The sequence below is a fragment of the Onychostruthus taczanowskii genome, unplaced genomic scaffold (genome assembly GCF_017590055.1).
Source record: "Onychostruthus taczanowskii isolate IOZ18803 unplaced genomic scaffold, ASM1759005v1 scaffold25, whole genome shotgun sequence".
NCBI classification, from domain to species: Eukaryota; Metazoa; Chordata; class Aves; order Passeriformes; family Passeridae; genus Onychostruthus; species Onychostruthus taczanowskii.
This window is the reverse complement of record NW_024499796.1, coordinates 1,452,797-1,467,736: the sequence shown is the minus strand read 5'-3', so window position 1 is coordinate 1,467,736 and position 14,940 is coordinate 1,452,797. Positions and strand designations below refer to the sequence as shown.

Genomic DNA, 14,940 nt, shown 5'->3' with positions numbered 1-14,940 from the left:
TTCTGTTATTGCCCAAGACTGAACCCCAGGGTTTCATATCCACAATGCAGGAAAAGGAGCTGCAGCCTGGGAAGGGAGCTGTCAGCACCATGGGAGCAAATTGTCCATGTCAAGGACAGCACTTTGTCATTGGAGCAGCATTTCCACCTCACACTTCAGCTTTTTATTCCTCAGATGTTGCATCACACGCTGGAAGTTGGGCTATGAGGTGTCAGTTCTACCACTGCACCATCAGCCAGCCCCCTCCACCCCTTGGAGCCAAACCTCGGTCCTGACCCAGGGGACATCACCTTTATTAGGCCCTAAAACCCTCACTGAGCTCAGATATTTTCTGTGCAGTCTTCCCTGTTTTCCCTCCCAGCCTTTGTGGACCATGGAGCAAAAGATGACATTGCACAAGGGACCTCAGCTCTTCTCCACAGCAGCAGTGCTGGAAAGAGACCTTGCCATGCTGCCACTTTACCTTGGGAGAACTAAACACAGCCCCAAAGGCAGAGGTGCTATTTCCACCCTCCTTTCCTTGCAGCACATTCCTCAGTCATTCCCACTGCTGCACTACCACATTACGATGATGAGAATTTAAATGTTCATTAATTCTGTCAGCTTGTCAATCTTTCCTTAACGAATTCAAGCAAGGGAAAGAACAGTGGCTTCATGACTCCTCTCAGGAAAAAAAGTTGTTGAAAATTTCACAGGAGACAAGAAAGAAATTTCTATTGCCTGCAGTGAGCCTCTTGCCAAACACCAGACTTGCACCTTGCAGTGCAGAAGTGGAAGTTTCTCAGAGCTAAGATGGCAAAATCCAATTAAGGAGGAGGCATTGAGCATCTAAGTAACAGGGTAAGCACCAAACCCTGTCTGTTACCAATTAGGATGAGAAAAGGACAGAATTAAGAAGCAGCTGCCCTCAACCAAGATGGGATGACAAGGGTTTTGCTTTAAGGCTCCTCTCCATGTCAGAGTAACAAACCAAACAGAAAAACAAATCAACCTCCAAAACCTACTGGTGTCTTTATTAATCATTTCTGACTCCACACATGAGCATACTGCAGATTCAGCTTCTGTAGCCTGCCAGCTTGGCCAGCACTTAATTGCTGGGTGTGTAATTAAAATGCTGTGTCACCACCATGGAGCAGCAGCACCATGTCCCTGTGCCTGCTGAAGGCAGCCAGCAGCTCCCCAGACAACCTGAGGAGGAATATCAGATCTCACAGCACAGCACTAACTTGCCTCAAAGTGTTTTACACGGCTAGATCAGGCCATCAATCCCAAATCTGATTCCTCTTTTAGCAGGTTGGAGCGGGGGAAGCACCACAGGGTTTGTTCCCAGGCAAGAGCTCCTCACCTCCCAGCCACACTTACAGGCTAAAAGCACCAACAGTCAGAAAAGGAACATGATCTTCTCAAGTTTTCAAAATCTGTTGCAAGTTTTTCCTTATGGTGTGTTGGGAGCTTTGCATCATTTCTTTTCTGCCCTAATTGCACAGGAACACAAAGGGACAAAATCCTCCCAAGTGATGCTGCCACACTGGGCTCAGCCTCCAAACAGAAGCTCCTGGAGATGCTCTGGGGCATCCACCACGTCCTCAGGTGGCTGTGGGCACATCCCACCTCCTTGCTTGACCCCCTGTACAGGACAGTGTGACCTGTGCATCCCTTCCAGGCACTGCATGCAGCTCTGCCATCCTGCCTGTGCCAGGGCTTTGTCCCAGGGCAGACACAGGACAAACAAATTCTTTGTGCCTTCTTGAAGAACAGATCAGTGTCTGGTGGCAGAGACAGGAGGCAGGATTGACAGATTTTTACTAAAAGTTGCCTGAGTGAGCTGGATCTGCAGCCAAACCTCACAGGCACAGCAAATCCTCCATGGTTTACTCTCCCTGCAATCCCAGAGTCAAACCCAGAGTGCAGAGAGCAAATGTGATCTCCTGAGAGCAGAACAACTGAGATCTGCCTCTCAGGGACTCTCCCAGCCTCTTCATCCCTGGGTAAAGATAAAGCCAGGCTTTAAGGAGCTCAGCAGCAGCCCATGAGTGACCAGCTGCCTGTTTTTCCTTCTCTGAGTCTGGAGTGTGAGCACCCTGCACATGGCACAGGCTGCAGACACAGGAGAATCCATCAGACACAGAGATCCCACAACAAAAAGGGCAGAATTTGCTTCTCCTACACTGCTGCTTTTATCCCCCCTTTCCAGAGGGCCAGAGCTGGAAACAAAGGAAAGGCAGAAGGGACAAACTGCTGAAATAAGCCAACTGCCCAAAATGAAACATTGAGCCACATCTGTAGAGTCAGCAAGAAAACTGTGTGCAAAAAAACCCAGCTACTTGACACATCAAGTGCTGAGGTGAGATAATAAGTTTGAGGAGAAAACTAAACAATAAAAAGAGAAATGAAAAGATGCCCTGATGAAATATCTATAAATATCCTTTGACAGCAGCTCCTCAGGAGAGGTTGAAATGCTCAGGGTGGGATTGCTGGGGTGCCTGTGCAGGGACAGGAGTAAAGATCCTTGTGGGTCCCTTCCAGCTTGGGATACTCTGTGATTCTGAACAGCTCAACCCACTCTTCTCCCAAAGCCTTAAGGATTCCCAGATAGTTCTGTAATAATTATTTACTCCCTAGAAATTTTAGTTTTCAAACAGCTTTGCTGAGACAACCATAGCAAACCAAAGAAGGGGTGGCTGTACGTGGGAGGGCTAAAGGTCAGGACAATTATTTATGGAAGGTTTATGCCTTTGTTGCAGGGCTTGATGTGTCATTTTTCTTGCAACTACACCTCAGAGGTATTATTTTCCTAAACACAAATCTCCTTTCCTTCCCTCAAACTCCACAACGTTTCTAACTAAAATTAAGTTAGCATTTAACAAAAGCAAAGCACTGTAATTTTAGAACCATATCACTTCAAGTTGTTTTATTTTTATGCTCGTAGGAGAAAGAAAACCTTTAGTTCCTATGAGCCTTTTGTCATGACAAACCACAACGATAATTACTAGGAAGCTGCTCTTGCTAAAACCTCCCAATCCGGCTGTCACTGGGAAGCCAGACAAACATTCCCAAAATAACAACTAAATAATTGATATTACTGGAGTCACAGAACACAATACCTTGAACAAATACCCACCAGCCAGCCCCTGTCACTGTCACCTCTCCCTGGCTGTGTGACCTGCATGATTCCTGCTCTGAGAGCAAGGTGGGAGGATATTCATGTAATTATTAACCAAAGGCTATCAAGTCTGTGCAGAGACCCACAAAGACATTCTTAGCCTGACTGTGCTTTAACCACAGGAGGATTTTAAGTACCTAATCTAATCTGTTGAAATTCCCTTGTTAGTAGAAATGGGCAATCTAAGAATTTATTTTGTCCTTCCAAATGCAGATGTTCAGAGTAATTCTGAACCTTTACATGGTTCAGAGCAATTCTGTCTTTTCCCCAGTCTTAATTATATTCTCACTTCGAAAAATCTTTATCTAACCACAATTTAGATGATTATTTAATGACTAGAACAGCATTCTGTACCTTTCCAGGGAAAACACAGTGCTCACATCATCCCTGTGCCAGCCTGGAACCCCTGAACAAGCATTTCAGTCTGTGGCATAGAATGCATTTTAGAGAAGGAAGAAACATCCTATTTATCCACTCTGCCCTTAATCCTCTTCAAGTCCTCCCCATTCAGGGATGCAGAAATGAGCAGAGTGATGGCTAATGGCCCATGGCTCGTTGCTGAATGGGTGATGAGCATCCAGAGACCCCAAAGCAAACACAGCAGCAGAGCAGCTTTGCAGAAAGGGACAACACAGGACCAACGGTGACCCTGCTCCTCCTTACCTCGGATCCTGCACACCCGCAGGTGGGAGCTTGCAAATTTAGTAGTAGAATAAAAAAAAAAAAAGTTTGGCAAAAATTACAGCAATGTTAGAGAAGGAAGGAAGGGAAAGAGCAAAATGTGCTGCCAGCAGGACAGGAGTGCACATATTTAGCATGACACAGGCTCTGGTAGAGGCAGAGATATCAGCTGGGAACAAATAAGAAACCACAAATGCTCTCTATCAGTGGATAAGAAGCCTCCTGAGATATTCAGATAAAACAGAAGCTCCCCTCTGCTGTTCTGCTTTGTGTCTCCACAGGACAGAGCTTGTCACAAAAATGAAATCCTGAAATGAGCCCAGGTGATGGGCTGTGAAAGGGAGCAGGATCAAGGCACCTGTGAGACACTCGAGGAACCAGCTCTGGCTGTCTCAGCACCAGCGACTGCTCAGGAGGAGCTGGCACAAAGGAGCTCCAGCCTTTCCTGCAGCAAAGGCTCCCCTGAAGCACGCACTGGCCCAACGACAAAAATGTGATATTTCTGTGCACTTAAACAGACAGACTGAGTGCAAATTAGGGGGTTTATTTTTTTGAGAGCTGCATTTCAAAGCACTCTTTTAAAGCAGGGCTTCAAGAACACAGTGATGGAGACGACGAAGGCGGCGCTTGCTTGAGACAAAGGGCGACTCAATTCTGTCTCAACAGAAAACTCTCCAAGTAAAAAGGGATTCCAAAGGAAAATGCCAGCAGTAATTTATTTCTAAAGTTCACTGGGGTTTCAGATGGAATTCTAACAGAGTGCTCAGCACACACCCTGTCCTTGTGTCTGCAAAAACACACCCTTCCTGTAAGGTAAGGCTGTCAAAGTGTACGGCTACCTGGGGGTTTGGAGGATTATAAAGATGAGAACATTCTCCATTAGAGGACAGAATTCCTCTTACTGCTCAAACTTTGAAGAGCTTTGAAATACTGTGAGCCATTTCCTAATATAAGAATCCATAAGGGAAAAAAAAATCCAAAGTGTAGGCCAACGGAAAGAAACGTCATCTTTCGTGCCCTGGTCACCTCCTGGTATTAAACCATTATGAGAGGCCTCAAGAGGTCACAAACACTCATGTTCCTTCGGCAGAAATTCTGCACAAATCCCCACAGCAGGCTAAGTTTGTATATTTCCTCGGTGCCTCCACCCCCAAATGCTGCTTGCAGAGCAGTGCTGGTGTCCCAGGATCCCTGTTATCCTGAGGGATAGGTCTCAGATCTGGTGGATGCACCAGCACAGAATCCTAGAGCAGACTGGGTTGGGAGGGACCTTAGAGCCCATCCTGTCCCACCCCCTACCATGGGCAGGGTCTCCTTGCCCAGGCCAGGCTGCCCAGAGCCCCGTGCACCAGCCAGGCTGCCCAGAGCCCTGTGCACCAGCCAGGATGCCCAGAGCCCCGTGCACCAGCCAGGATGCCCAGGACAAAGCCCTACCTGGCCCCTCCGCCGCCCAGCACCAGCGCGATGGCGTTGCCCGTCAGGACCCGGGCCAGGCGGGAGAAGTCGGAGTGACGGTCTGGGGCCTTCTGGAACACACGTTCATACATCTCCACCTGCAGAGGAGAGCCAAGCACAGTCACTGAGTGGCCAGGGCAGTCAGATGCTGCAAAGATGAGGAGATTGGAGCTTCTCTCCTGTGAGGGAATGCTGGGGGAGCTGGGGCTGCTCAGCCTGCAGAAGACAAGGTGAGAGGGGCCCTCACCCCTGTGTGAACCTGTGTGCAGGGAGGGCTCAGGGCAGGGACCAGGCTGTGCTCTGTGGGGCCCAGCAATGGCACCAGAGGAACAGGTGATCCAGAGGTGATGCCCAGGAGCTCCACCTGGACAGGAGGAAGAATTTCTTTCCTGTGCAGTCACCAAGTACAGGACAGAGACCAGAGGGGCTCTGAACTCTCCCTCACTAGAGATACTCCAAGTCTGTCTGGACACAATCCCAGTGACTGCTCCAAGGGACTGTGTTGAGCAGGGAGGTGGAACTGAAGGAGTTTCAGTGGTCCCTTCCAGCCTGAAGCTGTCAGTGATTCTGTGTTACTACAATTCTTCTTCAAGGGAACAAAGAGTTGTGAACCACCCAAACAGTTCTAGTGGACAGTGGCCTCTCTGAGTCTTTTATAGCTCCTGGGGGTACTACAGAATTTCCTTTAGAGCTCCTTCTCTTCCTTGACAAGGATTTCAAGTTCTTGGGAAGCATCCTAGACTGCCTCTACCTCATGTTTAGCACAGCTTAGGGAAGCACAGGGATGCTCCCAACAAAAAGGACTCTACTATGGCCTGAACACACCTTTCATTGGGACTCTGAGACAGTGATTACTCTTTCAAGATATCAAAAAGCCAAGTCTGCATCCATAAAGAAAACCTGGCCCCCTTACCCCTGTTCCCTAAATCCAATTGAGGCCAAACAGACTTAAAGAGTGTGGTCTCATATTTCAGTGGGACTCCTCTGAGAAAAACCCATTCTATTATTAACAAAGGATCTTTCTTCCTTAACGGTCTCCAAAACCAGTTTTTACAATTATGGAGATGATAGCTCAAATTATAATGAGAGCCAGAATGAGACTGCTGACTATGGCAGGCCAAGACTTTGTAATTATCTATTTACCTTTGAAAAAAGATTACCTTGATTGGGCTTTGCAAAAAGCAGAGGATTTGCAGAATCCATTACTAAATCTGTGTGTTTAAGACTATGGTGGACTATCATTACCCCAGATCCCCTTTGACACACAAATTACAGATTGAGAGACAGCCAGGGACCAGCCACCAAAGCAGGAATCTCTTACCAGCTTAGGCAGACTCCTTTTGGAGAAGACTCTGCGTGGGCAGTGGATGTGGAGGTGAGCAGAACACCAGCTCCTCATGTTGAGCCACTCCACAGTGCGGGACGGGAGGGGCCCATCCTCCTTGTGGAGCAGGACCAGCTGCTTCTGGGCTCTCACTGCCGTGTTCTCCAGCATCCTCTCCAGCTACAGCAGCCACGGACACCCAAGGAAAGGACAGTGAGTCCTGGCTGCCCCAGTCTCAGGGTGGAATACAGCCACACACACCCCATACCCCTGTTCCCACCTGAATCCAGCTCTGTACAGTCACAGCCCCCAAACGTGACTGACTTAGACAACAACACTGTTACCTCTGGGCTTATTCAGCACACAGAAGCCTAAAATCAGCCAAGGATTCAAACCTGAACGTTTTTGACTTAAACCAGGCCATTAAAAGAACAGCACAGGCAGGAGCTGCTCCTGCAATGGGAGATGCTGCCCGAGTCAGACTCCAGCCCACAAATATTCAGTGTTTTCATCTTTCCCATCCCATCCTATTCCCTTTCCCAAAGTCCACTTTTTTTGGCTCCCTGCATTTCTGATTTTGGGGGTGTTTTTTGGGTTTTTTTGGGGTGGTTTTTTTTTTTTTTTTTGGGTGTTTTTTTGGTTTTTTGTTTTTGTTGTTGTTGTTTTAGGCAACTGCTGGCAGCCTGTTCTGCCTGTGCTTCCTGCCTCCCACATCCATGCAGAAAGAGCCCACACAACAGGACACACACGAAAGCTGCACGTGGGACCAGCCCAGGCTCTTTGCAGGTCAGACTCAGCACTTCACCATCCTAAAAAAAACCACCTGTGATCCCTTTTTAAAATTTCTTGAAGAATTTTTGTCTGGTCAGAAGACTTTGGTAATAAAATATGAAATCATAAAAATAGATAGTAAGGGAAAAAAATGACAGCTTAAGATCTGTAATAAAATATAATAACTAATTCATACACTGTGATTTAGATCTACTTTTTCCTAAGCACACACCATGGATTTCATCCGGGCAGAAAAGAATTTCTCCCTCTGTGTGGAAGCCCAAAGAAATTCTGGGCAGAAACACAAAGCTTCAAAGAATTTTTGATTTACCATTGGCCAAAATGACTCTTTAGAGGAAAAGAACTTTGCTGGAAGTACTTCTACGTAAAACTTGCCATCTCAGAGGATTCTCATGCAATTTTTTGCTATTCCTAACAGGCATTTCTCAGGAATAGTTCATTGTTTATGCCTCACTGGGTGTTAAACCCAGGAAAACACATGAGTGTGAAGCAAGCTGCTTTGAGCTGGGCTGCTCCCAGTGCCAGGAGGGGAAGGAGCAGCTCCCAACCTCTCCCACAGTGGGCTCCTGGTCTCCCAGCCCCACGATGAGGATGCAGTCAGCCTGGCGGATGCAGCGCTGGGTCCAGGGGGTCAGGGTGCTGTCAGCCTGGTACAGCACAATCCTGTGGATGTCCTCCTGCTGGCCCAGCCAGCTGGTCAGTCTGTACTCGTGGATGCTGGGGACAGACAAGGAAAACAGAGAATTCAACTGGTGTTACATCACAGCTCCCAAGAGAAGAGAGGAAATCTTACACAGGGAGAGACTGGCATTTCCTGCCCAGCCAGGATCTGCTCCCAGCTCCTGCTGACTCTGCCTCTCCAGGATTTACACCATTAGACAAATGCCAAGGCAGGAGGATACATTCACTTCAGTAATGCTTCCACAGCACCCATAAGCATTAACACACTCAGAGAAATTCAGCTTTTTCAATTTCACAAGCAAGAAAGTAACTGTGGGAAAAACCCACCCACACCTCCACCAAATACTGTTGAAACATTATTGTCTCCAACACCAGGAGCAGAAGGCCCAGTGTATGTCAGAAGACAGGATTTTGTTCCCAAACTCTGTGTATTTATAAGAAAAGCCCAGTGTCTCTGCATTTCCCTGAGCAGTGATGAGGGCAGGTACCTGTCGAGAGCAGCAGAGCCCAGGCGCTGTTTGATGTTGTCACTGGTGAGCAGCAGGGCAGGACCTGGGGGAACAAGGAAATGTGAACACCTCAAATTGAGCTCCTGGAGAATACTGCCCAGAGAAGCTGTGGCTGTCCCATCCCTGGAAGTGTACAAGACCAGGCTGGATGGGGCTTGGAGCAACCTGGGATAGTGGAAGATGTCCCTGCCCATGGCAGGAGGTGGAATGGGATGGATTTTAAGGTCCCTTCCAACCCAAACCATTCTCTGATTCCAAGAATTCAATTCTAGGAGCTTGCTTTGAAGGTAGTGATGGATCAGTGCATTGATCAGAGCTGGCACAAAGTCTTCACAAAAATTTTCACACTTTTCTAGGAACACCTCTTCCAATACTCCCTATTCCCAGAGCTCTGTTACTGCATTAGTCACAACCTGCAAGCTCTTTTATCCCATTCCTCAGGGTCACAGAGGATCACAGAACCACAGAATGGTCTGAGTTGGAAGGGAGCTTAAAGCTCATCCCTTCCATGGCAGGACACCTTCCAGAGGACCAGGCTGCTCCAAGCCCTGTCTATCCTGGCTCTGGTGACAGCTCCTATTACAGCTGCATTTTCACCAACTCAGCACTCAAAATATCACAGACCTTTACAGGAAGGCCAGGATCCTTCTTCCAAAGAAAAAAGCTGTTCCCCCTACCTTCCGAAATGCAGAACTTGTTCATCCTGCATTGAACCACCTCCCCAGGTGAATCCTCTAGCTCCACAGCATTACTACTCCTTATTCGACATGCCAACAGGAACCCCAAAAACATTCCCAAATCTGTAGGGCACAGTCAGAGTCCACTACAGACACACACACATCTGGCAACAACCTTAGATCTGAGCTGAATTTTGGAGCACATAAAGCTTCTTGCAGGCATTTTAGTTTAATCTTCTTATTAGCAAGTCAATTGCAGCAGCAATTTGCGCCATATGTGGTAGAAGTTGCAGGGTGACTGCAGCTAAATTTAAAAAATGCAAAGAAAAGGAAACTTAGAAAATTAACTGCACACCTAGAGAAAATATTACCTGTCTCCTACTGAGAGAGAAATTCACATTTACAAAACATGACAGAGCAGTCACTTTATATTCATGTTTTCATTGTGCAATCCCTCAATGTTTCATTAACAACAGAACTGAAATTTATGTACTAAATAACAAAACACTTCATTATATGACGAGTCTCAAGGCAAGGTTATAATGCGTTCAGTAAAAATCAAGGAAATGTGAACAACCAACATGGAAGAAGGTCACAAATACACACCTCCGTGTTCAAAAAGCAAAACCCTCAGGTACAGATATGGAACTGGCTGTCCTGACCTTCAGGGCCAACTCACCTCCCCTGTCTTAGGTTACCAATGCAAGATGTGGCCAGGGCTGTGTGTTCTATCCCCATCTATCAGAGCTGGGGCAGTTCTCCTCTGTTCACTCAGAGGAAAACTGCAGCCTTGTGCAGGATCCCTGCTCCAGCAGAACCACAGCTGGCACTGCAGGAGGGCTGAGCCCCCATGGGATGGGACTGTGCCACCACCCTGACCCACAGGAGGGCAGGTCAGATTCTAACTCTGGCAATGGATTTTTTTTTTGTTGCTTTGTATTACTGCATTTGTATTTTAAATTTTCCTAGTAAATAACTGTTATTCCTGCTCAAATATCTTTGCCTGAGAGCTCCTTAATTTTAAAATCATAATAATTCAGTAGGAGAGGGTTTACATTTTCCATTTCAAGGGAGGCTCCTGCCTTCCTTAGCAGACACCTGTCTTTTCTAACCAAGCCATCCCCCCTCAGTGCTCAAGTCCTGCTGCAAAGGCTTCACTCTGCTTTAATTGACTTTACTCTTAGACTTGAAGAAGTTCCCAGGTGCCATTTTCCATCTTGTACTTTCCAATACCCAAATAACATTTGCTCTTTGCTACACTGATTATCAAGGAAGAGCAAACAGAAATGCACAAAAATATCCCATAAGCAGAGACCAAAAGATAAAGCTGATGAGAAAGCAGAGAGAGAGGAGGATGACTCAAGAATAGAATTTGACTTCCCCATCCTCCAATAGAAGTTCTGGAAGTTGGTTCCTATGAAAGCAACAAGTCCCAAGGAGAGGGAATGAGCAGCACTCCCCAGAGCAGATCTGGGTTTAGCCTGCCCTTCCCTCCTGCCTCTGCAGCTCCTTGAGCCATCCCACAGCAGGGAACAGCCCCAGTGCTGGGAGAGGGGGTTGTCACCACACCTTTAACACTGGCAGATTCTTTTATCTGACTCACTGTTCACCTGCTGTCAGTGTTGGTATAGCTTTGAAATGGCACAATGGTATAAGAGAGGTCTCCCAGAGGGAATACTGATGGCACTGCACAGGATAGAACTGCAAGGGACAGAGTGCAGGGCAATTCTGCAAGCACTCAGCAGCACAGTGATCATTAATGTTCATTAACGTGTCAGAGTTCTCAGTTACATAGAAAAGACAGGTGAATTAAAACCGTATTCCAGAACATGTGGCTTACAAAGCTTTCTGGCAGTGGTGGAAGTTTAGTAGGCAAAGACAAACAGCCTGGAATGCCAAATGAGCTGAGGAATGCAATAAAAATGCTAAGTAAGAGAGCCAACACCAAGGGAACAGCATGGGCACCTCTCTCTGTTACCCCCCCCACCCTGGGCACTGAGATCCAGCAGCATCAGTCCCTGGTGATGCTCTGGGGCCCAGGCTCCAGGGGGACACCACTAAACCCAGGGGACACCATCAAAGCCAGTGACCTGCAGCCAGAATAGCTTTCATCCAAGGGGAGAGGCAGAGTTTGTAGGGCTGGGGTGGATTTTTGTGCTCCTTCAGCCAGAGGCACCTTGGCTGTGGACAACATCAGAATGAGCCTTGGAGAGACTTCAAAACCATATCCAGACCTCACTTGTGATGTGGGAAAGCAGCAGTTCACAGAACAGGACACAAACAAGGGTGCCCAGACAGACAGACCCTGGCTGTGCCAGCTCAGGAGGAGCCTGCCCAGCACCCCATTCCTCCACGTGCCAGGGACACGGGACAAAGATTCCCAGACCTTCACTCATCCCCAGCACGGAACACGGTGATGCTTCCAACAGAACCAACTTGTTTTGTCTCAGAAATACCAACCATCTGCTCTGCACTCCCAGTTTCTAGCAGGCTCCCAATTAATCAGCCATTAAAACCCCTCCATTAATGCAACCAAGAACACCAACATATGTGAGCTCAGAAAACAGAACCAACAAAAGTGTTATCTCAACTAAACTGCTGCAAGCAACCAAGTAACAAAAAAATATCATTCCCATCTTTAAGGTTCAAGGCTAGATTGGACAGGGCTTGGAACAAACTGGGATAGTGGAAGGTGTCCCTGCCCATGGCAGCAGGTGGGGCGAGATGGGCTTTAAAGTCCCTTGCAACCTAAACCATTCCATGACTTGGTGATGATTCAAATCCACAGCCCTTGAACAGCCACACCTGCAGGCAGGAGTGACCAGCCCAGTGTCAGTGCATCCTTAAAGGGATTTGTCACATTCACACACCTCTAAGCACCCCCTCTCCAAACCTGGCACCAGCCTCATGGGCAGCTTCCAGCTGGAGCTGGCATCAGGGACACATCCCTGCACCCCTCAGTGTTCTGTCAACAGGATCAGAGCAGCTCAAAGTGAGAACAGGAGAGGTGATGTGAGGTAATATGAAATATTCCTCCAAGCCCTGTGTGAGTCTCTGACAGCAGCCAGCAGCAGATTGCTGGGGAGGAGTATCAGAGCAAGGAAAGCTGAGTGCCATTCCCTGAGCCTCCAGCTATCCACAGCTTTCTCAACCTTTTGGATTTCTCAAACCTGAGGTGGTAACTTTCAGTAGCCTGGGGGATTTTTCTGTCAGTCAAGAGCTCCCAGGTTTTCTGTGCTTCAGGTGAGAGAACTGCAGGCAGAGTGGCCTCACCCCAGGCCCAGGGATTGTGGTTTCTGGGAAAACCTCCTGGAGCATCTAAAGCTGTACTCCAGGGCCATCTGTTTTTCAGTACAAAACTAAGAATTCCATTAAACAGGAGGGAAGGGAAGGAAAATATGGCAAACGCCAGAGGTCTGGTTCATTTTCTCTGCTAACAAACAAGGGCACTGAAGAGAAGGGCTGCAGCAAAGCTTCCAACCTCCTGCCCCAGAGAGGGGAAAAAAACCAATCACATACTTCATAAAACCTCCCCATCTTGCCAGTGAGCAAGAGACTCACTTTGGTAATTTTTTTTCCACAAAACACCAAGATATGCAGAAGCAGGAGTACAGGTGTCCTAGTTCAGAGTCTAATAAAACATGGTCCAAGAGTTGTCTTGAGAAATGAGTGGCCCAGAGGGCAGAGAGTAATTTCTGAGGCTCAGAAATGGTTTCCAATCCACCTCACCTGAAAAATACACCCACATCAAAAGACAAAGCCAGTACAAAATGCACTGTGGAAAAATCTCAGCAGAGCAAATTTACTTGCTTGGACTCTATTAAAAGAAAATTTACTTTTGACCTAATAAAAGTCTACAAAATTATGTGGCTAAGTCACATAACTGATAAATGAGTTGGATGTCAGAGGATCTTGTCCAGCAAAAAAATACTAAGTGGTGCCAGGGTTCAGACACCACAGTGAACATTTCACATTTAAATCTAATCTGTGTGTAAAGACAGGCAGAACTGTAATTAAAAACTCCAATAAATTATTAGCAAAGATTTTTCAGTGAGCTGTCCAATGCATTATGCATTTTTAGAACTGAAAAGAAGAAAAATTTAAAGGGCAGAAAGGAATGAGAGAGACACATATGTTGGATATGAATCCCTCCCTACTTCAGTTTGAAATTCTATGAGATCAGAGGGCTCCCACATAGAACCAGAATTTGCACAGCCATGTGGTGTCTTTTAGCTGGTCTCAGTGAAGGAACAAAAAAATAGTCAGGCAAATACTTTTGAAAAATCTGAATACTGCAGAAGAACTTCTTATCAAAAGATGCTCTCAGCTCTACCAAGATTAAGAGGAAAAGAATTAATAATAAAAATAGACATCATGAACACTGACCAGAATTCATCAGCATGATGAACTGCACAGCAAAAAAACCTGCCCCCCTTCCTGGCACTCCAGTTCAGAGCTGGAAAATTCTGCTCCTGCTTTCTGCAAGTTGAATCTTGCACAGCCTCCTCTCTTGGAGACCCAGAGCCCCAGATGCAGAGGGAGGGCTGTCACACTGGAGCCAGGAGACAGCAGGGCTGAAGCCCCAGGGCCACTGTGCCCTGCAGGACCTTGGGGTCACGGTGTCCTGCAGAACCTTCTGCTCTGCCCACAGAGCTCAGAACATTTTTCATTCTATCTCTGTCTCAAGGTGAAGGCAGGTCCAGCTGCTGCTGCCAGGTCCCAAATAAATCTGTCATCCCACAGCTTGTGCCAGCAGCAGAGCTGCCCCAGCCCAGCACAGGGAGGAGCTGGAGCTGCTGGAGAGATCCAGAGGAGGCACCAGGGGATCAGAGGATGGAGCAGCTCTGCTGGGAGGGAAGGCTGGCACAGCTGGGATTGCTCACCTGGAGAGGAGAAGCTTTGGGGTGAGCTCAGTGTGGCCTTGCAGGGCCTGAAGGAAAGATGGAGAGAGGGTCCCAAGGGTCTGGAGTGACAGGACAAGAAGGAATGGCTTCCCAGTGCCAGAGGGCAGGGATGGATGGGATATTGGGAATTAGGAATTGTTCACTGGGAGGGGGGGCAGGTCCTGGCACAGGGTGCCCAGAGCAGCTGTGGCTGCCCCTGGATCCCTGGCAGTGCCCAAGGCCAGGCTGGACAGGGCTTGGAGCAGCCTGGGACAGTGGGAGGTGTCCCTGCCATGGCAGGGGTGGCACTGGGTGAGCTTTAAGGTCCCTTCCCACCTGGACCATTCTGTGATTGGAAGCTCCATGGAAGCACGAACATCCCATAGCATTTAACTGGGACACAATCCCCCTGTCTGGAAACAATATGTGAATTATCATAAATCACAGAAACACCAAATGTCAAAGGAACCAGCACAAATGGTCTGGGGAAAGCTGGAGGTGGTCCCACACACTGGTGCTCCCTGTGTGCAGAATGCACCCCGATGGAGAACAGGCTGCTCACCTGAGCTGCTCCCATTACAAATTAAAACATTAAAAACCAAGAAATTTGAAAAAAAAAAAACTAAACCCACAAAAAAGATTTAAGCAATGAAACCACTTAGTCCTGTCTCATTACACGCAAAAGTGGATTTCTTTTTCTGTGGGAAGAAAGATTCTGAGTACTTTTTCAGTTTTTGTGGACAGTAAATATTCACTATCAAACTGAGATTTTCTA

At 47.4% G+C, this 14,940-nt stretch overlaps 1 protein-coding gene across 2 annotated transcripts in view; it reads right to left on the bottom strand.

The window, feature by feature from the left end:
• PNPLA7 (patatin like phospholipase domain containing 7) overlaps positions 1–14,940 on the bottom strand; it is a 124,289-nt gene that overhangs the window by 40,280 nt on the left and 69,069 nt on the right. For both annotated transcript variants that reach the window (XM_041406452.1, XM_041406453.1), the window contains exons 23-26: positions 8,585–8,648; positions 7,964–8,132; positions 6,621–6,803; positions 5,279–5,397 (exon numbers count right to left, since the gene is read on the bottom strand). In XM_041406452.1, coding sequence (XP_041262386.1) covers positions 5,279–5,397; positions 6,621–6,803; positions 7,964–8,132; positions 8,585–8,648 — 535 coding nt within the window. The remainder of the gene's footprint in view (positions 1–5,278; positions 5,398–6,620; positions 6,804–7,963; positions 8,133–8,584; positions 8,649–14,940) is intronic.